General features: G+C 41.6%; 1 protein-coding gene across 2 annotated transcripts; it reads right to left on the reverse strand.

Annotated features, from left to right (window-relative positions):
* Window positions 1-493: 493 nt before the first annotated feature.
* LOC311142843 (CTD nuclear envelope phosphatase 1A-like) lies at window positions 494-27971 on the reverse strand. 2 transcript variants are annotated; one of them, XM_084178539.1, is made up of 9 exons: window positions 27861-27971; window positions 27475-27672; window positions 16144-16210; window positions 13978-14096; window positions 13730-13801; window positions 7622-7732; window positions 7264-7375; window positions 1762-1846; window positions 494-1619 (listed from the first exon to the last, which is right to left on the reverse strand). In XM_084178539.1, the coding sequence occupies exons 2-9, from the start codon at window positions 27577-27579 to the stop codon at window positions 1541-1543; spliced, it is 750 nt and encodes a 249-aa protein (XP_084034665.1). In that variant the 5' UTR covers window positions 27580-27672; window positions 27861-27971; the 3' UTR covers window positions 494-1540. The 2 variants fall into 2 exon arrangements, with proteins under 2 accessions (XP_084034665.1, XP_084034664.1); XM_084178538.1 differs by lacking the exon at window positions 1762-1846.
* Between the last annotated feature and the right edge of the window lie 13 nt (window positions 27972-27984).

The following is a 27984-nucleotide window of genomic DNA, read 5'->3' on the forward strand; positions in this document are numbered from 1 at the left end:
CAATGTAAACCTCATGCTCCAGGGTTTCCACTAGATAAGTCAGATTCCACAAGCAAAGTCAAAATTGGCTAACAAATTAGCTTTTTGGTGTTAATTTAAGGTTAGGTATAAGGTTAGCAGTGTGGTTTGGTTTAACATAAAATGTTAAGATAAATTGCAGGGTTTAGCCATAATTTTGACTTTGTGTTTGGGTTAACTAGTGACGACCGCCCCTGTTGGACCAGAGAACCTTTGGTCCAGTGACCTGTATTATTGTACAGGTAGTCACTTACAGGAAAATACTGTCCATTAAAGAATGAATAAATGTACAATAATCAATTGTGTCAAACACACCTGTGTGTGATCCATGTCTGCCAATGTTTTTCAAAACATTGCTCTGAATTTAGTTTCAGAGATTCACCATGGAATGAAGTGAGTTAAGCTCACAAAATAGAAGTAGTTATAGAATAATCTACATGAGACGATCATGATTTAAAAGTCAGTAAAAGAGGAGTATGATGCCTAGCATTTTATTGGAAACACTGATAGACGTGATTTTGACCAACACATTGTTCAATGGGCAGGCATGTTGGGGTTACATTAAAGTACATGTGATAATGTGTACATGGTTGAAAGTGAATGGGTATAAATCAGGCTTTAAAAAGTCCAAGGAAGAACACACACTCATGAATAGAAAGCTTGTTGAATAATCAAAAAGAAAACCCATCTTTGCTCTGTGGATGGAGAAGTACGTTAACAATCTTACATCTCTTTCAACTAAACAACATTCAAGTAATTTTCAGTTATTTTTGTAAATCTCTGAATAGAACAAATTATTTTAGAGTAAAACATATTTTCTCAACAAGGGAGAAATAACTCAAAAATTACTTCATATCACCCTGTTCAACCCTTTTGTAAAAATCCACACATCCCAATAATTGAAAGATATTGCCAACCTGGCCCGACCCAGTCCATCCCTAACCACTGAGTAAATCTTCAGTTCTATTTAGGCTTGTTGATCAGTTATCTATTAGTTGTTCCTTAATCTTAACTTAACTCCAGAACCAAACTATTAAAATGACAGTTACCTGAGAAGGTAGATGATAAAAGCAAAAGATTTACAGAAATGTTGAGAAAGAATGATAGACTGGGTATAGTAGTGGAGAGAGTTGCGTTCAAGGGGCATAAACGATAATAAGATGGGATGGGAAATAAGGAAGGACTGGTTTCTTTAGTCTCATTTCATCAGTATTTCCTTAGTCAATAGTTAAAAATACTTAATATTTCATCTAAAAAAAAGAAAATGTAACTAATGCAAGCATACTTGAATTCCCAGAATCCAAGGACTAAGGCAAGAGTTTCCATTCAGGAAAAAGAAAGCTGGCCCTCTCCACTTTTCCTTATACGTAGCGCCCACCTCTGTATTTGTGGCCCCCAGTCTTGGTCCTCCCTCTTCTTAAAAAGGGTCACACCATGGAGATGTGGGCAGAGCAGAGGAAGGGGTCGTGCAACAACCAGGAGATAAGGCGTTCTAAAAAGAGAGGCAGTGGAGCTGCTGATGCTAGCTCCGATGGATGAATCCCCATAGCCGATGCTGATGGAGGTTTCGACTGAGGACAGATCGGACATCTGAGGTGAACCTGAGATTGAGAGGAAGACAAACAGAGGGGAATAGAAAGAGAAACAAACATTACTATGGAAAATCAACATACTCATGAGTTATGATGAGAGGTATCACTCATCTTGGCAGCTCATCACAGGTGTAACATCTTTGAGACATACCTAAGTGTGTCTAGCATGGGTAGCAGGTTAAGTAGAGCTGTGTCGCTTGGGTCGCTGAACCACGATTTGATGGGTATTGCATTGTCTGTGAGGTGAACACACAAATGTTTGACAAGAGGGTACAGAGACAGGGCAGATCCATGATGACAGAACTGTTAGAACCCAATATCCCCTTTTGTGTAAGATCAATCCAATGAAAATGGCACTTGGCATCTACCTAAACATAGTTTGAAATAATAAATAGCCAAATACACTTTACATATAATCCTGTGTGAGTTGTACAGGTAACTGACAAAATAAAGGCAACACCAACATGAAGTGTCTTAATAGGGCGTTGGGCCACCACGAGCCACCAGAACAGCTTCAATGTACCTTGGCATAGATTCTACAAGTGTCTGGAACTCTATTGGATGGATGTGACACCATTCTTCCACGAGAAATTCCATCATTTGGTGTTTTGTTTATGGTGGTGGAAAACGCCGTCTCAGGCGCCGCTTATGGAGCGATTTCAGTGCCAACAGAAATTATATTTGAATCCCATTTTGGATATTGAATATCTACCTCAATTACCTTGTACCCCTGCACATCGACTCGGTACTGGTACCCCTTGTATATAGCCAAGTTATCGTTACTCATTGTGAATCAATTACTTTAATTATTACGTGTTCTACTTTTCTATTATTTCTCTATTTTCTTTCTCTCTGCATAAATATGCATTTCACTGTTAGTCCACACCTGTTGTTTACGAAGCATGTGACATAACATTTGATTTTGAATCATTGAATTTATAAATTGAACTTGTATTTCATGATTTGAAACCGAATTGAATGAATATTGCATTAAGTCTTAAAATTCAATTATTTGAATATTCTAATCCAGTATTTACATATTCAGTTTCAATATGGTAGATATTGCATTCATTGTCTCTGTATCAAGTTTAAACTATAATTTCAAGTTTTAGTTTCATATAGCCTATTCAACTTCTCAGATGCACTCAGATTCAGTTTTCAAATTCAGTTCTCTAAATTCAGATTCAACCAGAGATAACATCCTGGTACTTTGCCAGCCAGGAAGGGTAGAGATGAACAGATCAAACGCTCTCTGTGGTAAAACTGAAGCTTCTGGCAGTTTCTGAAGCCAATGTGGTATGTTGAATTTATTTTCTTCCTATGAATTTGGCTCTAGCGTTTGAACCGTTTTGGCTATAAACTATTATGACCCCATTCCTGAAAGCTAAGACTCTCTGGAACATGGATGTTACTCTTTATTATGATCACAGGCTGCGCAGAACACATTAGAAGAGTGTCACAATTTGCCCCCATAAGAATATAGTTGAATAGCCCTGTCATAGCCCTTCTAAGGATAGCCTTTCCACTCCCTATTTAATCTTGCTCTTGTGACTGACTGGGTTTGAACCAGGTCTCCTACATGTCACAAGACTATGTTAGCCCACTTAGCTAAAGCCTATAGGGATAAGTTCAGGAAGTTCATGCAAAGGACAACCTGCTTCTTGCTTAACGAGTACCACTTCCCCCTGACTCAGCTCATACAGTACCAAGATCAAACTCAGGACTTCTGCCTCACACACACACATGATCGCCCTCCTGAAGCATTCCAACCCATCGTGCTCTTAAAAAAGACTTTCTTCAATTGCGCAAGGGGCGGCCCTTCATTCTGAGGAGTGAGTTCCACAGATCCCCATCTGCTACACTAATACAAGACTTCAAGATCCAGCAAGGTTACTCATCAAAACACTGTGGTTTGGTGATACATGCTTGTGATGAGCAACCTGAAGACGTATTAGTTTGACATCTTAGATGTGTTAGTTTCAAGTCTCTGGTAAGGGTAGTCATTATAAGGGTACTGTGACTGTTAGATGGCTGATATAAAGCCTAGGCATTGGTCCTGTGACTTGGATGGGTCTCTTCAAGGAGGTGGTCAAAGGGGGGTGAAGTGTAACCACAGGTGGTTCGGTGACCACGCTCGCGTGATGAGTAACTTGTCTGAGACCTGAAAAGTTGCATTGTCTGGCACACAGGAGACCTGGGTAAGAACCTCATTAGTCAAACTAACACATCTCTTCAGGTCTCAGGCAAGGTTGCTCATCACATGCATGGATCACCAAACCACCTCTGTTGCACTCATTAAAAAGTGTTGCACCCACTGAAAGTGTTGTGCATTAGGCCTGATTTAGAACCCAGGCAGTTATATTGATGCCGTGATCTCTAAGTCAAATAATAGCTTATAGCCAAAACTGTTCAAACGCTAGATCCAAATTCATAGGAAGAAAATAAATTCAACATGCCATATTGGCTTCAGAAACCGCCAGAAGCTTCTGCCTGGCTGGCAAAGTACCAGGATGTTGTCTCTGGTTTTAAATCTGAATTTAGAGAACTGAATTTGAAAACTGAATCTGAATGCATCTGAGGTTGAACATATGAAACTTTGATAAACCTTAAATGATAGTTTGTAAACTTGATACAGACAATGAATGCAATATATACCATATTGAAACGAAACAAATATCTGTTTGAATATTAAATTAAATTGAAATACATTTTAAAACAATGCAATATTCATTCAATTCAGTTTCAAATCATGAAATACAAGTTCAATTTATGAATTCAATGATTCAATGTGCATTACAAATTCAAAAATATTGAATTCAAATTCAATATCCTAATACAAATTCAAAATGATGGAATTCAAATGCAATTTCTGTTGGCACTGACATCGCTCCATAGCTGCTCCAGAATCTCCCACACATGTTCAGTTGGGTTGAGATCTGGTGACTGAGGCACACACCATTTAAACCTCCTATGCTCCTTTGACACCACTCTTTCAAAGTCACTGAGATCTCTTCTTCTAGCTATGGTATCCAAAATGATGGGTAAATGGGCATTGTCATACATGACCTTATGCTAGAGTCCTGCATGGGTCAGTTTTTTTGAGCTGCACCCGCCCCGCGCCGGCCACATCAATTCCGAGCCCTGCCCAATACCCGACATCAGGGAACATTTCTCTCCAACCTGACCCACCCGCATAGAATTGTTCCGAGAGCTGATCCGTGACCCGCCAAATAACATCAATTTATTTAATTGTTTTTATGACTCCAGGCTATTAGGCTATTCCCCTTCCCTGCCTGAATTAATTTGTCTGCATGTCTATCCAACATTTGGACAAAAGGAAACCCTGCCATGAATTAATATGATGCGGCAAATTATCAACTCAAATCGCTTTGAAAAGAAAAGAGCTTTCTAATGATCCTTCTTACCTAATGAAAGCCTATAGCCAACATAAGAAAACCTTTACATTCAATATTGCTTAGATCATCAAATAAATATTTTAATTGAAACTTAAATAGATAATTCAGAGAATCGAATAGGCTATGGGCTGCAAAAATAGCCTACATTTATCCTCAGTTTTACCAGCTGCACAGGTTAAAACTTGTTGCCTGCAAATGGTCTGAACGAAAGCCTGAATTAATGTAATAATTAACTGAATTATCGTAAACAAATACCTGCTTTTTGCAGGCTGTGTATCTAGGCGTAGGCTACTATGTCTGTATCTAGGCGTAGGCTACTATGTCTGTATCTAGGCGTAGGCTACTATGTCTGTATCTAGGCGTAGGCTACTATGCAATACAAGCTCCTGGATTTGTAAAACGTTTATTATCTTGATTTAAAACGTTCCGACCTGCAATATATTTGTTCTGAACCGCATGCCGACCCGCGGGTTGAAATGTTTTCGTGTCATCCGCGTGGAACTGTAGGTATCCGATCCGATGCAGGACTTTACCCTAAGCTTAATTAATGGAAAAATCCACCCAAAACCAATCATTCCTATAATTTACAGTGTTAAATAACACTAATTTGTTAGAAGAATATTTTTTGTCAACACATTTTGTCGTTATAATAAGGTTGCAACGTGAAAATTGTTGTGGAAATTTGTTGCAGTTCAAGTCGACTACAAAACCCACAATGCAATGCTCTCTATGGACTGGCTGGGCAGCAAGCAAACGCAGCTACACACACAATAATACCAAAGTCAATATCAGCCTGTGAAGTAGCTAATTAGCTGTAAAATCGCCTAAACAAACTGCACTATCAATTTAAGAAGTCTACAATCTCACCATGTTGAACCTGCAGATAGATGTGCCTCGCAGAGTGGAGTCTGACATTCGCAACGGCACCATGCAATGCACTCTGGACTGAAGAGGCAGACAAATAGGAGAAATGTGGTGGACTCTCTTAAATTACACATTTCGAGGTAGGAATATTGCAAAAATATGATCAATGGCTCATTCGAGAGAAGACAACCTCCCGCGTTATGACATCGGCCAGTATTGAAATCTGACATTTTCGCGACCTAAAAGTCTTCCTATTAACTTCCAGTGTAGTGAGAGCGGATTAAACGCAATGCTACGTCATACCGGCTGAATTTCTGCCTGCTTGAACAGCAATAGCTCAGATACACATTAAAACATGAAATAACCCCGGGAATCAATGGAACATCGCTCAGAGATGCACAAAAACAGTATAACATTCAAAATGGGTAAATCGTTCCTTTAACTCAGGAACCACACCTGTGTGGAAGCACCTTCTTTCAATATACTTTGTATCCCTCATTTACTCAAGTGTTTCCTTCATTTTGACAGTTACCTGTACATGTAGTAGGGTTGGGCGGTATCCAGATTATCATACCGTTTCTGTACCATACCGGGGTATACAGTGTTACCGGAAGTGCACACAAGGGGCGCTATAGAAAATTAATAGAAAATTGGGGGGACGCACAAAACAATTTAGGCAACAGGGATCTTGATCCAGGAAGGGATTTAATGTCTCTAGTCTGGGTACCAGTCATTTTAGCTAACATTCAACTCCTTGCCACTCCATGTCATTGCCAAAGAGACTGGCGTTTATTTTGATGGTCTGGTTTCGTCTGGACAAACAAAAAATGGTTGCTTAACAACCGGATACCAATGTGTTCTGTGGAGAGAAAAAAGTGATAGAGTTCCAATATTTTGATAATTGTTGTGATTAGAGGATAGCTGTGAGGGTTATCGAGTCAGGATGAACTCCTCTGTTCTCCTCGAGCTCATTAATTATGGAATGTTCATATATGAAGATGGCAGAAAGGCCAGTCTCTTTAGCAATGACAAGGAGTGGCAGGAGTGGAATGTTAGCTAAAGAGACTGGTACTCAGGCTAGAATGACTGCTGTAACCAAAAAGCTTGATCTTGACAACTAGCCACATTGCAAACGAAATGCAAAGCTGGAGCCCTGAGCTGGATATAATTTATTTGACACATCTTCGATTTCTTACAGTTACACTTAACGTATCGTTATAGGCAGTGGTGTAGCCCCCCGAGTTACTTTTTTTCTTTCTTAATTTTATTGAAAATCATACCATTGGTATTTGGAAATACCCTGGTATACGGTATAAACAGTTTATTGCCCAAGCCTAACATGTAGTCATTATAACATGGTAACAGCTCCTTACCAGGGTGGCTGCGGTAGGCTCCAGGCGAGTTGTCCAGGATGACTACGCTAGATAGATCGTTGTGCACCACAGAAAGATCTTTAATATAACTACCCAGATCCAATGTACAGTGCTAGATAGAGAATAAAAAAAGAGTGATAAACTTGAGTTTTATATGTTGCAAAAGAGTGATAAGTCTAACTGTACATAGAGAGAACCTCTAAATAATGACAGAGACATTCAGAATTTTCATTGAAAGTGCTTTTTAGGGTAGGATGAGGCATAATCTGTATCCGGGAAACCAGCCCTCAGAGTGTAAGACTGAGCAGGGTGCATAACTGCACAGAGCTGAAGTGAACCAGTGAGTGGGTTTGTTTACCTGTCTGTAGTATCTTCGTTTCAGGATGTCCCTGTCTAGCTTGTCAGACACGGCTGAGCCATATATTTCCATACTGGCCGTGAAAACCACCAGCTCATACCACTGACTCACCTAAAACAACAGAGGAGTTACATCTCACACAAACAGCCAAGAGAGCTCCAAACAAATGTGCACAAAATAATTAGAAATAATAAACAAAATAGATTAACTGTATAGTCCACAACCCCAAAATGAAAATGTATTGATTGCTAGCTCAATACACTTTTTACAAATAAATGTGTCCTCATAACGGTTGTCAAATTTCCCCTACCCTGACTGACAGTCCCCCTCTTCCTATCACCAAGCACCATTCCCTGTCCAATTCCCCTCCAGCAGAGCCGGGACTTCAGCTCCTTCACCAGCTTTAAATACACACACCTGTCCCTAATCAGTGTGGCGAGTGTGGTAAAACTGAGAAGACACTGTCTGTCATTGAGTTTTGAAGCAGCCTACCTGACAAAGTCATGTTAGGATATGTCAGTTATCCTGTGAGAGCTTTTGTGCCGAACCCATTAAAGTGTTTCAGATGCCAAGCTTATGGTCATGTTGCAGCAGTGTGTAGGAAGGAGGTTCCGAGATGTGAGAAGTGTGCAGGAGAGCATGGGACAAAGAAATGTGTAGTATCAGTTGAAAAAACTGTAAATTGTCGGGGTGCCCATGTTGCTGGGGATCAGAAGTGCCCAGTGTGAGAGAGACAGGTTGAGTCTGCCAGGGTCAGAGTAGAACAGAAGGTGTCATATGCTGAGGCTGTGAAGAGTAGAGCAGGGTTTTGTTGGTTTTTCCCTAGCACTACACAGCTGATTCAAACAATCAACTAATCGTCAAGCCTTTAGAATTTCAAATCAGCTGTGTAGGTGTTAGGGCAAATACCAAATCGTGCACCCCTTGGGGTCCCGAGGACCGAGTTTGGGAAACGCTGGAGTAGAGGATAGGTCAAAGGTGAGTACTAGGCCTTGGGCAATACAAAGTGATATGAATTTCTGCTTCGGTAAGGTTTGCTTCTTCTTGCCATGGTTATCAACTGTACCGCAAAAATAGAACGGAAATCACAGAAAATAGATGTGGTGGCAGCCGCAGAGAAGTATTTGGGTGTACGAGGGTTTACTGCAAAATAATTACAAGGTGTGTGGAACGAAAGAGTCCTGTCCTCCCAGGCCGTTGGCCTGGTATAAGATCAGTTACGGTCATTAGTAGTGTAATGGGGTGGTGTTTTTATCATTTTTAGGAAATAGTGGTATAGACAGTGTACAAAACACCTGCTCTTTCCATGACATAGACTGACCAGGTGAAAGATATGATCCCTTATTGATGTCACTTGTTAAATCCACTTCACTCAGTGTAGATGAAGGGGAGAAGACAGGTTAAAGAAGGATTTTAAAGTCTTGAGACCATTGAGACATTGATTGTTTGTGTACCATTCAGAGGGTGAATGGGCAAGACAGAATATTTAAGTGCGGGGTATGGTAGTAGATGCCAGGCACACCACTTTGAATGTTTCAAGAACTGCAACGTTGCTGGGCTTTTCACACTCAACAGTTTCCCATGTGTATCACGAATGGTCCACCACCCAAAGGACATCCAGCCAATTTGAAAGCTGTGGGAAGGAAGCATTGGACATCAACATGGGCCAGCATCCCTGTGGAATGCTTTTAAATAATAAATAATAAGCCATTTAGCAGACGCTTTTATCCAAAGCGACTTACAGTCATGTGTGCATACATTTTTACGTATGGGTGGTCCCGGGGATCGAACCCACTACCCTGGTGTTACAAACGCCATGCTCTACCAATTGCGCTACAGAGGACCACACTTTTGACACCTTGTAGAGTCCATACCCCGACGAATTGAGGCTGTTCTGAGGGCAACAGGGGTTACAACTCAATATTAGGAAGGTGTTCGTAATGTTTAGTACACTCAGAGTAGGGTTAGTTGGTGGTCCTTTTTATTTTTGTATCACAAAATGTAATGTGATCGACTACACACTCCCACACAGTAGGTAGCGGCATGAACAAACAAAATGTGCGAACGCCATGATACCAAAGAAAAAGAAGAAGCATCAGCGTGGCAGACCTTACCTTTTCAGTTTGCAAGTGTTTGTTACAAGACACCTTTTCTCTTGTAACCTTTCCTTTGTGTTTTGGATGCATTTATTGACCTCGTAAGTTCTTATTTCTTGATTTGTATTATAATGTGATTGAGAACATTTACTGTTACTAATTTATCTTTGTTTACCATTTATATTTATTTTACTCACGTTTTAACCCATTGCTTAAGTTTCACTCCTGTGATATTCCTTTGAAATGTTATGAGATTTATGAGTACATTTATATGCATTTTTTTTTTTTTTTTTTTTTTTTCCTAGGGGTAGATCAGCTTTAATATTGCAGATAGATTGTAACTTACATCAATGTAATTGTCTGCATCACTTCCAATCCCCCATGTTTTATTTTCTCGCAAATATATATATACACACACATACAGTTTAAGTCGGAAGTTTACATACACCTTAGCCAAATACATTTAAACTCAGTTTTTCACAATTCCTCACATTTAATCCTAGTAAAAATCCCCTGTCTTAGGTCAGTTAGGATCACCACTTTATTGCCATATTACCATTTTGCCACAACTTTGGAAGTATGCTTGGGGTCATTGTCCATTTGGAAGATCCATTTGCGACCAAGCTTTAAAACTTCCTCCCTGATGTCTTGAGATGTTGCTTCAATATATCCACATAATTTTCCTTCCCCATGATGCCATCTATTTTGTGAAGTGCACCAGACCCTCCTGCAGCAAAGCACCCCCGCAGCATGATGCTGCCACCCCCGTGCTTCACGGTTGGGATGGTGTTCTTCGGCTTGCAAGCCCCCCCTCCCCCTCCAAACATAATGATGGTCATTATGGCCAAACAGTTCTATTTTTGTTTCATCAGACCAGAGAACATTTCTCCAAAAAGTACAATCTTTGTCCCCATGTGCAGTTGCAAACCGTAGTCTGGCTTTTTTAATGGCGGTTTTGGAGCAGTGGCTTCTTCCCTGCTGAGCGGCCTTTCAGGTTATGTCGATATAGGACTCGTTTTACTGTGGATATAGATACTTTTGTACCTGTTTCCTCCAGCATCTTCACAAGGTCCTTTGCTGTTGTTCTGGGATTGATTTGCACTTTTCGCACCAAAGTACATTCATCTCTAGGATCCAGAACGCGTCTCCTTCCTGAGCGGCATGACGGCCGCGTGGTCCCATGGTGTTTATACTTGCGTACTATTGTTTGTACAGATGAACATGGTACCTTCAGGCGTTTGTAAATTGCTCCCAAGGATGAACCAGACTTGTGGAGGTCTACCATTTTTTTCTGAGGTCTTGGCTGATTTATTTTGATTTTCCCATGATGTCAAGCAAAGAGGCACTGAGTTTGAAGGTAGGCCTTGAAATACATCCACAGGTACAACTCCAATAGGCTAATTGACATCATTTGAGTCAATCAGAAGCTTCTAAGGCCATGACATAATTTTCTGGAACTTTCCAAGCTGTTTAAAGGCACAGTCAACTTAGTGTAAGTAAACTTCTGACCCACTGGAATTGTGAAACAGTGAATTGTAAGTGAAATAATCTGTCTGTAAACAATTGTTGGAAAAATTACTTGTGTCATGCACAAAGTAGATGTCCTAACCGACTTGCCAAAACTATAGTTTGTTAACAAGAAATTTGTGGAGTGGTTGAAAAACGAGTTTTAATGACTCCAACCTAAGTGTATGTAAACTGTACATACATACATACATACATACATACATACATACATACACACATACACTCAGCAAAAAAAGAAACGTCCCTTTTTCAGGACCCTGTCTTCCAAAGATAATTAGTACAATTCCAAATAACTTCACAGATCTTCATTGTAAAGGGTTTAAACACGGTTTCCCATGCTTGTTCAATGAACCATAAACAATTAATGAACATGCACCTGTGGAACAGTCGTTAAGACACTAACAGCTTACAGACGGTATGCAATTAAGGTCACAGTTACGAAAACTTAGGACACTAAAGAGGCCCTTCTACTGACTCTGAAAAAACTCCAAAAGAAAGATGCCCAGGGTCCCTGCTCATCTGCGTGAACGTGCCTTAGGCATGCTGCAAGGAGGCATGAGGACTGCAGATGTGGCCAGGGCAATAAATTGCAATGTCCGTCCTGTGAGACGCCTAAGACAGCGCTACAGGGAGACCATGTGTAACAACACCTGCACAGGATCGGTACATCCAAACATCACACCTGCGGGACAGGTACCGGATGGCAACAACAACTGCCAGAGTTACACCAGGAACGCACAATCCCTCCATCAGTGCTCAGACTGTCCGCAATAGGCTGAGAGAGGCTGGACTGAGGGCTTGTAGGCCTGTTGTAAGGCAGGTCCTCACCAGACATCACAGGCAACAACGTCGCCTATGGGCACAAACCCACCGTCGCTGGACCAGACAGGACTGGCAAAAAGTGCTCTTCACTGACGAGTCACGGTTTTGTCTCACCAGGGGTGATGGTCGGATTCGCGTTTATCGTCGAAGGAATGAGCGTTACACCGAGGCCTGTACTCTGGAGCGGGATCGATTTGGAGGTGGGGGATCCGTCATGGTCTGGGGCGGTGTGTCACAGCATCATCGGACTGAGCATGTTGTCATTGCAGGTAATCTCAACGTTGTGCGTTACAGGGAAGACATCCTCCTCCCTCATGTGGTACCCTTCCTGCAGGCTCATCCTGACATGACCCTCCAGCATGACAATGCCACCAGCCATACTGCTCATTCTGTGCGTGATTTCCTGCAAGACAGGAATGTTAGCTCAACTGGTAGAGCACGGCGCTTGTAACGCCAAGGTAGTGGGTTCGATCCCCGGGACCACCCATACACAAAAATGTATGCACGCATGACTGTAAGTCGCTTTGGATAAAAGCGTCTGCTAAATGGCATATTATTATTATTAGTGTTCTGCCATGGCCAGCGAAGAGCCCGGATCTCAATCCCATTGAGCATGTCTGGGACCTGTTGGATCGGAGGGCTAGGGCCATTCCCCCCAGAAATGTCAGGGAACTTGCAGGTGCCTTGGTGGAAGAGTGGGGTAACATCTCACAGCAAGAACTGGCAAATCTGGTGCAGTCCATGAGGAGGAGATGCACTGTAGTACTTAATGCAGATGGTGGCCACACCAGATACTGACTGTTACTTTTGATTTTGACCCCCCCTTTGTTCAGGGACACATTATTCCATTTCTGTTAGTCACGTCTGTGGAACTTGATCAGTTTATGTCTCAGTTGTTGAATCTTGTTATGTTCATACAAATATTTACACATGTTAAGTTTGCTGAAAATAAACGCAGTCGACAGTGAGAGGACGTTTCTTTTTTTGCTTAGTTTATATACACATATCCTTTAAAAATATATATATTTCCCTTTATTACTTTCCAACCCCACCACCCCTTCCCTAATTTGAGTAAACTAGTGAACAACAATGCTTAGGCCTCTACTTCCAACTTATACATACTATATACATTTTATGGACACAGTCAATTTTACAATAATTCTATTTAGTTTGTTCTTACTCCTGAACTTCCTCTAACCTCAACCTCTCCGATCATTTTCATGATGTCCATTTGCATTTGTTTTACCTTATATCAAAATCACTCATGTATTTTTTTCTTTCCTTGTTTTCCCAGTTAACCATCCTTTTACCGTAATCGTCCTAATATCCACCCATCCTGCAATATAATTTCATGATTTAAACTGCAATAATAAAACGGGCACCAGCCCATTTAAGTGCCATCCTCCTCTCTGTGTTTTAATGGACACCACCACGATAGCCTCAAACATCAAGATACAGTCCTTTATTCAAACCACAACTCTAACCAGTTTTTGGCACCAAGAAACACTGCAGAGAGAATAAACAAGATGCTAACAAAAAAGTATTTAGCTGCTTGAAATCCTATAACCAAAGCTTATTTGAATAGACAATTAATCCTCCATAATGTTCATACTTGCTACTATATTGTACTTATTTGGATGTTGACAACAGGCCAATCACTTACCACTTCTAAGAAGAAGTCCACATGTGGTCTTTTATGTACAGAAAACCTGACAGGATGTTTGTCGATTACCACCTTCATGGGAGAGAAAGGAGAGAATATGAATAAAAGAGAACTGGTAAGGTTAGGAGACTCATTCCTGGACTGAATGAGTGAACAATGAGTGTGAGTCAGTCTGGTGTGTGTGTGTTGACAAGGTGACAGCACAACACTAATTAAATCAGTCAGACAGTGAACATACAGGCCAATACCTTTAGGATGAAGTCTGGCGGAGTGCCTGGTCTCACTTTGGGTCTAACCACCCCATCATGGTGGGAGTGGATTAGGGTCTCGTCAAGGTCCAACACCAGAATCTTCCTCTTGACTGCATCTGATGAGCAAGAGCCCAAGTCCAATTACAGTCAATATCACAGAGAGAAAAACTAAATAAGTAACATTTCAAAGCCATAGATCTCTGGTCTCTAGCCTGGTCCAACATCTATTTGTTCAGTAATACCAACAACTCCTACTGTCATAGCCTGGTCCCAGATCTGTTTGTTTTGTAGCGGAAACCCTTACTTTCAATGTCATGACAACAACAATAATAGTTTAGACTTCATACATAGTAATCAAACAGGGTTTATTAAAAATAGACATTTACAAACAAATACAAGAACATGTTTCAGTATGATACAATACGTTAAAAAACAAGATATAGATTTATCAATAATGGCTGTTGATGTCAAAGGCTTTCGACAGTCTTGAATGGTATTTTTCTCTTCAAAACTTTGCAAGCCTTCCAGCTGAAATAATAAATGTAAAAAATATTATAAATATCCTAAAGCAAAAATATACACAAATAATACATTATCATCTGAAATTGCTTTAGAAAGGGGCGCAAGACAGAGATGTCTTCTCTCCCCTCTCCTGTTTGCACTGGCAATTGCAGAAAGAATTAGACAGGACCCAAACCTAACAGCTATCAGTATTGGTAAACATGAATATAAACTAAACTTATTTGCCGATGATCTCCTGATATACCTGACCAATATTGAAAATTCAATGCCCCCTTTGTTAAAAACATTTTCTTACACTAAAATCTCAGGATATAAAACTAACATGTAAAAAAACTGAAATAATGGCAATAGGTAAAATAAAAAGAATAACTCATGATCTACAGCAATCCGTTAAGTGGACCACAAACAAATATGAAATACTTAGGATGCTTAATAAGAAACAACAAACAAATATAAAAAGACACATTTATCCCATTACTCAACAATATGAAAGCAGATCTATTTAAAATGGAACAATCTTCCCATAAATCTTACAGGTAGAATAAACCTCTTCAGAATGGCATGGCTCCCAAAGTTTTTAGATTTATTCTCGGTAATACCAATTACCCCACTGAAGACATACTTTAAAAAGTATACTCTGCCATAAGTCTTTATGGGCAAATAAAACTCAGAATAAAAGTTCACATCTCCCTAAGTCTGAGGGTGGTTTTACCCTCTCAGACTTGGAATTGTATCAACTCACCACCCAAGGCTTTTACTTGAGACATATTGTTAAATGCACTAAAGAGGCCTCCTGAGTGGCGCAGCGGTCTAAGGCAGTGCTTGAGGCTTCACTACAGCCCCGGGTTCGATCCCAGGCTGTGTCACAGCCGGCCGTGACCGGGAGACCCATGAGGCGGCACACAATTGGCCCAGCGTCGTCTGGGTTAGGGGAGGGTTTGGCTGGCCGGGATTTCCTTATCCTATCGCACTCTAGCGACTCCTTGTGGCGGGCCGGACGCCTGCAAGCTGACTTCGGTTGCCAGTTGTACGTGTTTCCTCCGACACATTGGTTGCGGCTGGCTTCCGGGTTAAGCGAGCAGTGCGGCTTGGCAGGGTCATGTTTCAGAGGACACATGGCTCTCGACCTTAGCCTCTCCCGAGTCCGTAGGGGAGTTGCAGCGATGGGACAAGACTGTAACTACCAATTGGATATCACGAAATTGGGAGAAAAAGGGGTAACAAAAAATGCACTAAAGAGGAACAATGGGTACATATTGAAGATACCCGATGGGTTGGACGATACTCTTCTCGTCAATTATCCTGGTTAAAAAAAAACATACTTAAGTGGAAAACAACCAATCCTGAATCATTAAGACAATGGAAAAATCATATGCTTCATTATCTAAATATTGTAAGAGTGTGGGCGACGGAGGAACAAAATGGTGCAATAAGAGGACGTGGCAGAGAGTTGTGCAGGCACTGGAGATAGGGGTGAGAACAAGTGGGTCTGGGCAGGTGTGATGTTCGTGTGTATCTGTATGTTGTCTTTTGTATGTGTGTTTTGTACATTAAAACCTGTCAAAACATTACAAACAGATCTGGGACCAGGCTAAGACCCTTTGACCTTCTTTTAGACACTGAAAGTGAAAGGATACTTACTGAGTCTGTTTCTGGACACAGGCGACAGAGGTAATGTGTCATAACGCACTGTTTGGTACTGGATTACCTGCAAAGGTAGAGATGAGGAACTGTCACAATTGAGAAACTGAAAAATGACAAAATTCCTAACATTTAACTTGTCAAAAATATTTTGGGGATAAACACAATAGGCCATTTGTTAAATACATTGTGGAGCAATACCAGTGTGCCGGAGTGTCTTTATATATTTTTTATAGAGGGTTTTCTCTCTATGCATCTGGAACTAGGCCTACATCAGTTGTGTGACCTGAACAACCCTCTCTGATGGGTTCCAGACAGATTAGATTAGACAGCTATAGTAGTCCTCCTCCAGGACTCACTTCAATTTGCCCTCTGCACCTGGGCTATATTTAACACACATACGCGAGCACACGTAAACATCCTCAGCTGTCAAGGACTGTCATACAGGCACACAGCCATAGCAAAGGCAAAGGGGTAGTTTGTTTCAAGGCGGCCTTGTGAGGCCTTTGTGCGCAGACAGATATAGTAGGGTACTTTAGCTTGTACTGTAGAGCTGATCAATACTCCTGCTCACAGTTACCATGCTTTATTGACAGAATGTTCAGGGTGCCTTGCTGGGTGAACACTGTGTAAGGTCTGTATTATAAAAGCTATTGCTTTCTCTTTTTCTACCTATATTGGTTTGGTTCTTCTGCAAAAGGTTGCAATAGGATCAGCTGAACAATGGATTGAGTACCTAATAGGGCTTACCACACTGATTATAGTTGGCTCGTTAAACATACATAAATACCGCTCTTACTCAAGTGGTCACATAAAACAGGGAAAGGTTATCATAATGGGTTGTTTGTCTGAAGAGCCATAATTAAATCTGAACAAATGGGAAGCTTTAGGTTACACTATAGTAAGTCAACAGAGAGGGAATAATATACGACAATCTCTCCAGCAAGCATTTCTACTAGGCTATAAACAATTTAACTAAACTGGTAATAAAATATTTGAATAAAAATGATTACCATCCTATGAGAGGACTTTGTTTCGGTATTGTAAAATGACAGAATTTGCACTTGTGTAAAACGTGGTCAGATTCAGATGTTCTGGTTTACGCACTGCTCTTCCTGGTCCTCTTGCAACTCAAATATGAAATAACTAATATTTCAGTGTGTATACAGTCACCAGCTCTGCTTAGTTACACCTGAAACACCTAAATCCACATCTAAAGTCCAATCACCATAGCTATACACTGTCAAACACTGTCCATGACAGATGTCTGAGAGAACAACTCTGTGCTTTTGCACCTTTTGGTTTCCTAGCATAAGCAAAACCAATAAGTAAAGAAGTTATTTCTATAGGTGTCAGTGTATACTGACAGTCAAATAGTTGTGGGTACTAGTGATGCGCAGGTTGACTCATAACCCGCAGTCCCCGCAGTTATATCCGTGTGGGCGGCAGGTTTTAAGGTCACGGAATATTGTGTGGATGAAGGGTGGCGGGTGGGTTGAATACAGAGAAAACAATGCATTAAAAATGCATACATGTACAGTGCCTTGCAAAAGTATTCATCCCCTTGGCGTTTTTCCTATTTTGTTGCATTACAACCTGTAATTTAAATGGATTTTTATTTGGATTTCATGTAATGGACATACACAAAATAGTCAAAATTGGTGAAGTGAAATGAAAAAAATAACAGAAAAGTGGTGGGTGCATATGTATTCACCCCCTTTGCTATGAAGACCCTAAATAAGATCTGGTGCAACCAATTACCTTCAGATTGCTGTACACCAGCGGAACCCATCCAACTTGAAGGAGCTGGAGCAGTTTTCCTTTGAAGAATGGGCAAAAATACCAGTGGCTAGATGTGCCAAGCTTATACCCCAAGAGACTTGCAGCTGTAATTGCTGAAAAAGGTGGCTCTACAAAGTATTGACTTTGGGGGGGGTGAATAGTTATGTACGCTCAAGTTCATTTTTTTTGTCTTATTTCTTGTTTGTTTCACAAGAAAACATTTTACATCTTCAAAGTGGTAGGCATGTTGTGTAAATCAAATAATACAAACCTCCAAAAAATCCATTTTAATTCCAGGTTGTAAGGCAACAAAATAGGAAAAATGCCAAGGGGGTGAATACTTTCACAAGCCACTGTATAATTCTTGTGCAATTCATATCTATAGGCGACATGGACGTTTTTCTTTCATTCTTTTTTATCTGCCGTTAGTGCATAGCCTTAGCCTAAGCTTTAGGGAACTGTAGCGTGCCAAATACATGCCAATTGCCAAAAGCTTTTGGGAACTTGGGCAGAAAACGTTAACCTCGATCCATTGAGGCAAAAACAACAAAGTCAGAGTTTAATTCAATAGGAGAAGTGTAAAATAAATAGAAGTGAGCCCCAGAACAGTAGTCTGTTTGGGAAAGACTTGGTGAAGTGGTAAAAGAGGATGTAATGTGTGATGCTAGACAAATTTGACAGTCACAAGACGGGGACTTCAAAATGGCATATAATATGCCATTTAGCAGACGCTTTTATCCAAAGCGACTTACAGTCATGTGTGCATACATTTTTACGTATGGGTGGTCCCGGGGATCAAACCCACTACCCTGGCGTTACAAGCGCCATGCTCTACCAATTGAGCTACAGAGGACCACAAGGGGGGACTGAACTGTTCCAGCCTGGTCTCATAAACTAGACGTATCATAGTAAAAGTAAATCCAGGAAACTCAAATGAGTAAGTTATGTAACCATACCAAATGTAACATAAGACAGGTTTACTTAAGGTAAACACAAAAGTAGGTTGGTTGGTCGAGGTGGATGGGTGGACCTATAACACGAACGTCAAGCAACCCAAAGGTTGCGTGTTCAAATCTCATCATGGACAACTTTAGCATTTTAGCTGATTAAGAACTTAGCAACTACTTTTTTTTTTTTTTTAGGGGGTAGATCAGCTTTAATATTTCAAATAGATTGTAACTTCCATCAATGTAATTGTCTGCATCACTTCCAATTCCCCATGTTTTTTTTCCTCGCATGCATGCATATATAAATATATACACACACACACATATACACATACACACAGTGAGGGAAAAAAAAGTATTTGCTCCCCTGCTGATTTTGTACATTTGCCCACTGACAAAGAAATGATCAGTCTATAATTTTAAATGGTAGGTTTATTTGAACAGTGAGAGACAGAATAACAACAAAGAAACCCAGAAAAACGCATGTCAAAAATGTTATAAATTGATTTGCATTTTAATGAGGGAATTAAGTATTTGACCCCCTCTCAATCAGAAAGATTTCTGGCTCCCAGGTGTCTTTTATACAGGTAACGAGCTGAGATTAGGAGCACACTCTTAAAGGGAGTGCTCCTAATCTCAGTTTGTTACCTTTATAAAAAGGCACCTGTCCACAGAAGCAATCAATCAGATTCCAAACTCTCCACCATGGCCAAGACCAAAGATGTCAGGGACAAGATTGTAGACCTACACAAGGCTGAAATGGGCTACAAGACCATCGCCAAGCAGCTTGGTGAGAAGGTGACAACAGTTGGTGCGATTATTCGCAAGTGGAAGAAACACAAAAGACTGTCAATCTCCCTCGGCTTGGGGCTCCATGCAAGATCTCACCTCGTGGAGTTGCAATGATCATGAGAACGGTGAGGAATCAGCCCAGAACTACACAGGAGGATCTTGTCAATGATCTCAAGGCAGCTGGGACCATAGTCACCAAGAAAACAATTGGTAACACACTACGCCGTGAAGGACTGAAATCCTGCAGCGCCCGCAAGGTCCCCCTGCTCAAGAAAGCACATATACATGCCCGTCTGAAGTTTGCCAATGAACATCTGAATGATTCAGAGGAGAACTGGGTGAAAGTGTTGTGGTCAGATGAGACCAAAATCGAGCTCTTTGGCATCAACTCAACTCGCCGTGTTTGGAGGAGGAGGAATGCTGCCTATGACCCCAAGAACACCATCCCCACCGTCAAACACGGAGGTGGAAACATTATGCTTTGGGGGTGTTTTTCTGCTAAGGGGACAGGACAACTTCACCGCATCAAAGGGACGATGGACGGGGCCATGTACCGTCAAATCTTGTGTGAGAACCTCCTTCCCTCAGCCAGGGCATTGAAAATGGGTCGTGGATGGGTATTCCAGCATGACAATGACCCAAAACACACAGCCAAGGCAACAAAGGAGTGGCTAAAGAAGAAGCACATTAAGGTCCTGGAGTGGCCTAGCCAGTCTCCAGACCTTAATCCCATAGAAAATCTGTGGAGGGAGCTGAAGGTTCGAGTTGCCAAACGTCAGCCTCGAAACCTTAATGACTTGGAGAAGATCTGCAAAGAGTAGTGGGACAAAATCCCTCCTGAGATGTGTGCAAACCTGGTGGCCAACTACAAGAAACGTCTGACCTCTGTGATTGCCAACAAGGGTTTTGCCACCAAGTACTAAGTCATGTTTTGCAGAGGGGTCAAATACTTATTTCCCTCATTAAAATGCAAATCAATTTATAACATTTATGATGTGTTTTTCTGGATTTTTTTGTTTTTATTCTGTCTCTCACTGTTCAAATAAACCTACCATTAAAATTATAGACTGATCATGTCTTTGTTAGTGGGCAAACGTACAAAATTAGCAGGGGATCAAATTCTTTTTTCCCCTCACTGTACATACATATATCCATACACACGCATATCCTTTTTTAAATTATATTTTCCCTTCATTACTTTCCAACCCCACCACCCCTTCCCCAATTGGAGTAAGCTAGTGAACAACAACGCTTAGGCCTCTTCTTCCAGCCCATACATACTATATAAATTTTATGGACACAGTCAAATTCTACAATAATTATATTTACTTAGCATGTTAGCTAAACCTTCACCTAAACCTTTAACCTAACTCCTAACCTTAAGCCCTAGCCTAGCTAACATTAGCTACGTCACTAACGTTAGCATTAGCCACCTAGCTAACGTTAGCCAAAACAAATTGGAATTCGTAACAATGTACAAATTACAATTCGTAACATATCGTACGAATTGTAATTCATAACATACACTATATATACACAAAAGTATGTGGACACCCCTTCAAATTAGTGGATTTGGCAATTTCAGCTACACCAGTTGCTGACAGGTGTATAAAATTGAGCACACAGCCATGCAATCTCCATAGACAACCATTGGCAGTAGAATAGCCTTACTGAAGAGCTCAGTAACTTTCAACGTGGCACCGTCATAGGACGCCACCTTTCCAACAAGTCCGTTTGTCAAATATCTGTCCGGGTCAACTGTTGTGCTGTTATTGTGAAGTGGAAACGTCTAGGAGCAACAACGGCTCAACCGCGAAGTGGTAGGCCACACAAGCTCACAGAACGGGACCGCCGAGTGCTGAATCGTGTAGAGCAGGGGTGTCAACTCATTTTAGCTCAGGGGCCACATGGAGGAAAATCTATTCCCAAGTGGGCCGGACCGGTAAAATCATGGTATATATAACTTAAAAACAACAACTTCAGATTGTTTTCTTTGTTTTAATACGATCAACATACAACATAAAGCTGGAGCCTGAGGACAGTGTGTCCAAAATAGTACAAGCACAACATCACTATTAATCATAAAACACGTCAAGTTTATTTGAAAATTCTAAAGAAAAAGAACACACAAACACACAATGCCTCAGTGATTAACAGAACTGTTTCACAGATCACAGAACTATATCAGGGTGTCATTTCTCAGGCAGAAATGTAGATAAAAATAATGAAATCCTGTTCCCCAAACAAGTGCAAGAACCACAGAGTCAAGAATAGGTTAAATATACAAATAAAATAAAATCAATTAAAAACAATAGCACATCAACATAAAAACATATAAACATAAATCTGAAAGCGTTGCTCAAACTCCCGTAACAGTCCAGTTATTTTATCTTTGAACCGCTTCATGTCTGCCACATGTTGGGTCGCGCACACATTTTTCAGACAGGGGAAGTGAGCTGCATCACCACCGGCAAGTTGCGTCTCCCACAATGACAGCTTCAACTTGAAAGAACGTATGCTGTCATAATACTGCGTGACAACTTTGTTGCGCCCTTGCAGCTGTTTGTTCAAGTTATTCAGGTGCTCTGTAACATCCACCATAAATGCAAGGTCCGGCATCCATTCTGCGGAATGAAATTCTAACACTGGTTTGCCCTTTTCTTCCATGAACTGTTCAATTTCTTCTCGTAAATCAAAGAAACGCCTCAGCACAGCACCTCGGCTTAACCATCTTACCTCAGTGTGGTATGGCAGGCCATAGATGTGGTCTTTCTCTCTGAGAAGGCTGTCAAACTGACGGTGATTCAGGCTTCTGGATCGGATGAAATTAACAGTTTGGATGACCACCTTCATGACGTTATCCATCTTTAATGACTTGCAACACAAAGCCTCCTGGTGCAAAATACAGTGAAAAGTCAAAAAATCACGTCCTCCATTTGCAGATTGCACTTTCTCTCTGAACTTTGTCACAACGCCTGCTTTTTTCCCGATCATTGAGGGCGCACCATCTGTAGCCAGGCTGACAGCGCGGGACCAGTCCACTCCGACCCTGTCCAGCGCGCCGACGAGTGCGGTAAAAATATCAGCTGCTGTCGTTGTATCTGTCATCGGCACCAACTCCACGAACTCCTCGGTGATGGTCAATGTGTCATCAACTCCGCGGATGAAAAAATGGCCAGTTGTGCAACATCTGTAATGTCCGTGCTTTCATCAATTGCAACCGAAAACGCAATAAATGACTTTACTTTTTGCTTCAACTGGCTGTCCAAATCCACTGAAAGATCGGAAATCCTGTCTGCAACTGTGTTTCTTGTCAGGCTGATATTTGCAAAAGCCTGCCGCTTTTCAGGGCACACAATCTCCGCTGCCTTCATCATGCATGTTTTTACAAATTCACCCTCACTAAATGGTTTTGAAGCCACTGCGATTTCATTAGCAATGAGGTAGCTAGCTTTCACTGCAGCGTCACTGATGTCTCGGCTGTGAGTAAACACAGACTGCTGTTTCTTCAGACCCGCCAACAGTTCATTCACCTTCTCTCATCTCCGCTGTCCTTGAAAGTTGTCATATTTGTCGGCATGAAGACTCACATAGTGGCGACGAAGGTTATATTCTTTCAGCACTGCAACATGCTCTGAACACACCAAACATACAGCTTTCCCATTCAATTTCGTGATTAAATAGGATGACCATTTTTCTTGGAACACTCTGCACTCTGCGTCCACTTTTCTCTTTTTTGACAGAGACATATTGGGGCAATGAGGGTGCCAAAGCACATAATGTTAAAAGTAGAAGCCGTAATAAATATCGCGGGCAAAACAAAGTAGCTCATTGGCTGCACGTGCTTGACCTACTTGCTCTGTCCCGATATAAACAGTTTGCTTGCTTAACACAATTGCTATTGCGCCATCCAGTGGACGCAATTGGAACAGCAGTTTATTTTATTGAAAAATTGCAGCGCATTTTTATACTTAAAAAAAATACAAAATATAAAAATTAAAAAATTATTTTTTTTCAAAATCATCTCGCGGCCCGGATTAAACCCGTTTGCGGGCCTGATCCGGCCCGTGGGCCGTACGTTTGACACCCCTGGTGTAGAGCGTAAAAGTTGTCTGTCCTCGGTTGTAACACTCACTATCGAGTTCCAAACCACCTCTGAAAGCAACGTCAGCACAATAACTGTTCGTCAGGAACTTCATGAAATGGGTTTCCATGGCCAAGCAGCCGCACACAAGCCTAAACTCACCATGCACAATGCCAAGCGTCAGCTGGAGTGGTGTAAAGCTCACCGCCATTGGACTCTGGAGCAGTGGAAATGCATTCTCTGGAGTGATGAATCACGCTTCACCATCTGGCAGTCCGACGGACGAATCTGGGTTTGGCTGATGCCAGGAGAACGCTACCTGCCCCAATGCATAGTGCCAACTGTAAAGTTTGGTGGAGGAATAATGGTCTGGGGCTGTTTTTCATGGTTCGGGCTAGGCCCCTTAGTTCCAGTGAAGGGAAATCTTAATGCTACTGCATACAATGACATTCTAGACGATTCTGTACTTCTAACTTTGTGGCAACAGTGTGGGGAAGGCCTTTCCTGTCTCAGCATGACAATGCCCCCGTGCACAAAGCAAGGTCCATACAGAAATGGTTTGTCGAGATGGGTGTGGAAGAACTTGATTGGCCTGCACAGAGCCCTGACCTCAACCCCATCGAACACCTTTTGAATGAATTGGAACGCAGACTGCGAGCCAGGCCTAATTGCCCAACATCAGTGCCCGACCTCACTAATGCTCGTGGCTGAATGGAAGCAAGTCCCCGCAGCAATGTTCCAATATCTAGTGGAAAGCCTTCCCAGAAGAGTGGAGGCTGTTATAGCAGCAAAGGGGTGACTAACTCCATATTAATGCCCATGATTTTGGAATGAGCTGTTCGACGAGTAGGTGTCCACATACTTTTGGTTATGTAGTGTATAATACGAAATGGATGATGGACATCCACAAATTAATAAATACCATACGAAATGTAACATATCATACCAATTGGAGTGTCCCGGATTTACATCTACCTCTGAGTCCAGGTTGACTGTTCAGATGGGTTAAATGGAATAGTAGCCTAACTGAAAAATGGACACGGACTGTAGGTTTATAACCTCTCACATAGCCTAATATCATATGAACTTGTGCAGAATTAAGGCTTTCTTGCAGTAAAATGATACACCAAATATAAGTTGACTGGGGAACAGGAGGGGAAAAAAGTTATTTCATTCTTTCAGCATCTTGAGAGAATGAATGCACGGTTAGGGATCATCTGTAAAGGTGCTATCTTTATCAGCATCATAAAAGCTGATAGTATTTCAACCACATAAAATATGCATCCAAGCTGAACTGAAATCTTGTCAAAAACATGTTTGGTCGTTTTAACAGCTTTTAGTTTCCTTAAAACCAGTCAAACTGAAATTTTGCATGAGAAATCTTTCCCGTTTATTTAGAGTTATTGCATTTCTCCCCGGTCTATAAAACATATTTACTGAACGGGAGAAGCAGAGATGAAAGAGGAAAGACAAAACCAACGTCAACTATGCTTAACAAAAATATAAAACGCATGTAAAGTGTTGTTCCCATGTTTCAAGAGCTAAGATAAAGATCCCAGAAATCTTCCATAAACACAAAAGGCTTATTTCTCTCAAATTATGTGCACAAATATCTTTACATCCCTGTTAGTGAGCCTTTCTCCTTTGCCAAGATAATCCATCCACCTGACAGGTGTGGCATATCAAGAAACTGATTAAACAGCATGATCATTACAGGTGCACCCTTGTGCTGGGGACAATAAAAAGCCACTAAAACGTGCAGATTTGTCACATAACACAATGCCACAGATGTCTCAAGTTTTGAAGGAGCGTGCAATTGGCATGCTGACTGCAGGAATGTCCACCAGAGCTGTTGCCAGATAATTTAAAGGTTAATTTCTCTACGATAAGCGGCCTCCAACATCGTTTTAGAGAATTTGGCAGTACGTCCAACTGGCCTCACAACCACGGACCACGTGTAACCACACCAGCCCAAGACCTCCACATCCGGCTTCTTCACCTGTGGGATCGTCTGAGACCAGCCACCCGGACAGCTGACGAAACTGTGGGTTTGCACAACCGAATAATTTCTGCAAAACTCTCAGGGAAGCTCATCTGTGTGCTCGTCGTCCTTACCAGGGTCTTGACCTGATTGCAGTTTTGCGTCGTAACTGACTTCAGTGGGCAAATGATCACCTTCGATGGCCACTGGCATGCTGGAGAAGTGTGCTCTTCATGGATAAATCTTGGTTTCAACTGTACTGGGCAGATGGCAGACGGCATCGTGTGGGCGAGCGGTTTACTGTTGTCAACGTTGTGAACAGAGTGCCCCATGGTGTAGGTGGGGTTACGGTATGGGCAGGCGTAAGCTACGGACAACAAACACCATTGCATTTTATCAATGGCAATTTGAATGCAGAGATACCGTGACGAGATCCTGAGGCCCATTGTCATGTCATTCATCCGCCGCTATGCACGGCCATGTCACAAGGATCTGTACACAATTCCTGGAAGCTGAAAATGTCCCAGTTCTTCCATGGCCTGCATACTCACCAGACATGTCACCACCCATTGAGCATGTTTGGAATGCTCTGGATCAACACGTACGACAGCGTGTTCCAGTTCCCGCCAATATCCAGCAACTTCGCACAGCTATTGAAGATGAGTGGGAAACCATTTCACAGGCCGCAATCAACAGCCTGATCAACTCTATGCAAAAGAGATGTGTCGCGAGGCAAATGGTATTCACACCAGATACTGACTGGTTTTCTGGTGACATGGGGAAGTGCATGATCATGCTGAAACGAGGTGATGGCGGCAGATGAATGGCACAACAATGGGCCTCAGGATGTCATTGCGGTATCTCTGCATAAATGCATTAAATGCAATTGTGTTTTTGTTGTCCGTAGCTTATGCCTGCCCATACCATAACCCCACCACCACGGGGCACTCTGTTCACAACGTTATCAGCAAACCGCTAGCCCAAACAACACCATACAGGTGGTCTGCGGTTGTGATGCCAGTTGGATGTACTGACAAATTCTCAAAAAATATGTTGGATGCGGCTTATGGTAGAGAAATTAACATTAAATTATCTGGCAACAGCTCTGGTGGACATTCCTGCAGTCATTATGCCAACTGTCTGTGGAATTGTGTTGTGTGAAGAAACTGCACATTTCGGAGTGGCCTTTTATTGTCCCCAGTACAAGGTGCACCTGTGTAATGATCATGCTGTTTAATCAGCTACTTAATATGCCACACTTGTCAGGTGGATGGATTATCTTGTCAAGGGAGAAATGCTCACTAACAGGTATATAAAATAATGTGCACAACATTTGAGAGAAATAAGCTTTTTGTGCGTTATGGGAAATTTCAGGGATATTTTATTTCAGCTCATGAAACATGGGACTAACACTTAACATGTTGCGTTTATATTTTTACTAAGTGTAGTAAGGCATGTTAAGACAAACCGTATTGATTACACCTGTTTGACAGTTTTCCTAGACGTCTCTGAAACGTTACCAAGATTTCAGTTGGTATCATATAGCACAGTGAAGAAGTACCATTCAGACCTTTTAATAGATAGATTTGGCGTGTGTGTGAGCTTCCGATTGACTGTCTGTCAAGAGCATTGGCTAGTCCAAATGGGCCGTGTGTGTGTTAGTTTATCCAACTACCAATATCACTTATCCAAGTGATATTAATTAGGGCCAATAATTATTACACCTTTAGTTCTAGAATACTCACCGTCCGTAAATGCTTCCTGAGTATGTACAGAATAAACCCCCATATTCTAGATGTCACTCCGACGAAAGTGCGAATGCCAAGTAAGCTGTGACTGGTTTTCAGCATGGTACAGTCTCTTCCCTCCCGAACCTGCAGGTCGAGTAGACACTGGCCAATGGCAATCGTGTGCTCAGTTCAAATCCCACTTTCGCCACTCCACTAAAATGAATAACAAATATATAATTTAAAAAGTAGCCTACCAAGCAAAACCGTCATTAAAAACGAAAGCGAGGAATCCAGACGAATAACATTCGCTGGTTCTAGGTCACTAGCTAGCCCTGGCACGTTATACTTTGATTAAAGTGTAAAAATACGTCTTTATGAAATGCAAACAATGCACTTCTAACCTTGCTTAGTTTCGTTGACGAAATATGCAAAAGTCCCAACTAGACGCCGTCAACACAGCTTTCAAGCAAAACAGGAACTGGACAGCGCGCCGCCATAAGTGTCTCGCAGTCACTTCCGTAGAGG

This window comes from Coregonus lavaretus (genome assembly GCF_964263955.1).
Source record: "Coregonus lavaretus genome assembly, chromosome: 15".
Taxonomy (NCBI): Eukaryota; Metazoa; Chordata; class Actinopteri; order Salmoniformes; family Salmonidae; genus Coregonus; species Coregonus lavaretus.

Bases quoted from the DNA above. Each gene is read 5' to 3' on its own strand.
- LOC311142843 (XM_084178538.1), bottom strand. From the start codon at position 27,579: ATGCTGAAAACCAGTCACAGCTTACTTGGCATTCGCACTTTCGTCGGA. The intron at 16,211-27,474 runs GTGAGTATTCTA...CTACCTTTGCAG, and splicing joins TCAGGAAGCATTTACGGACG to GTAATCCAGTACCAAACAGT. The intron at 14,097-16,143 runs GTAAGTATCCTT...CTTGCTCATCAG, and splicing joins TGTGTCCAGAAACAGACTCA to ATGCAGTCAAGAGGAAGATT.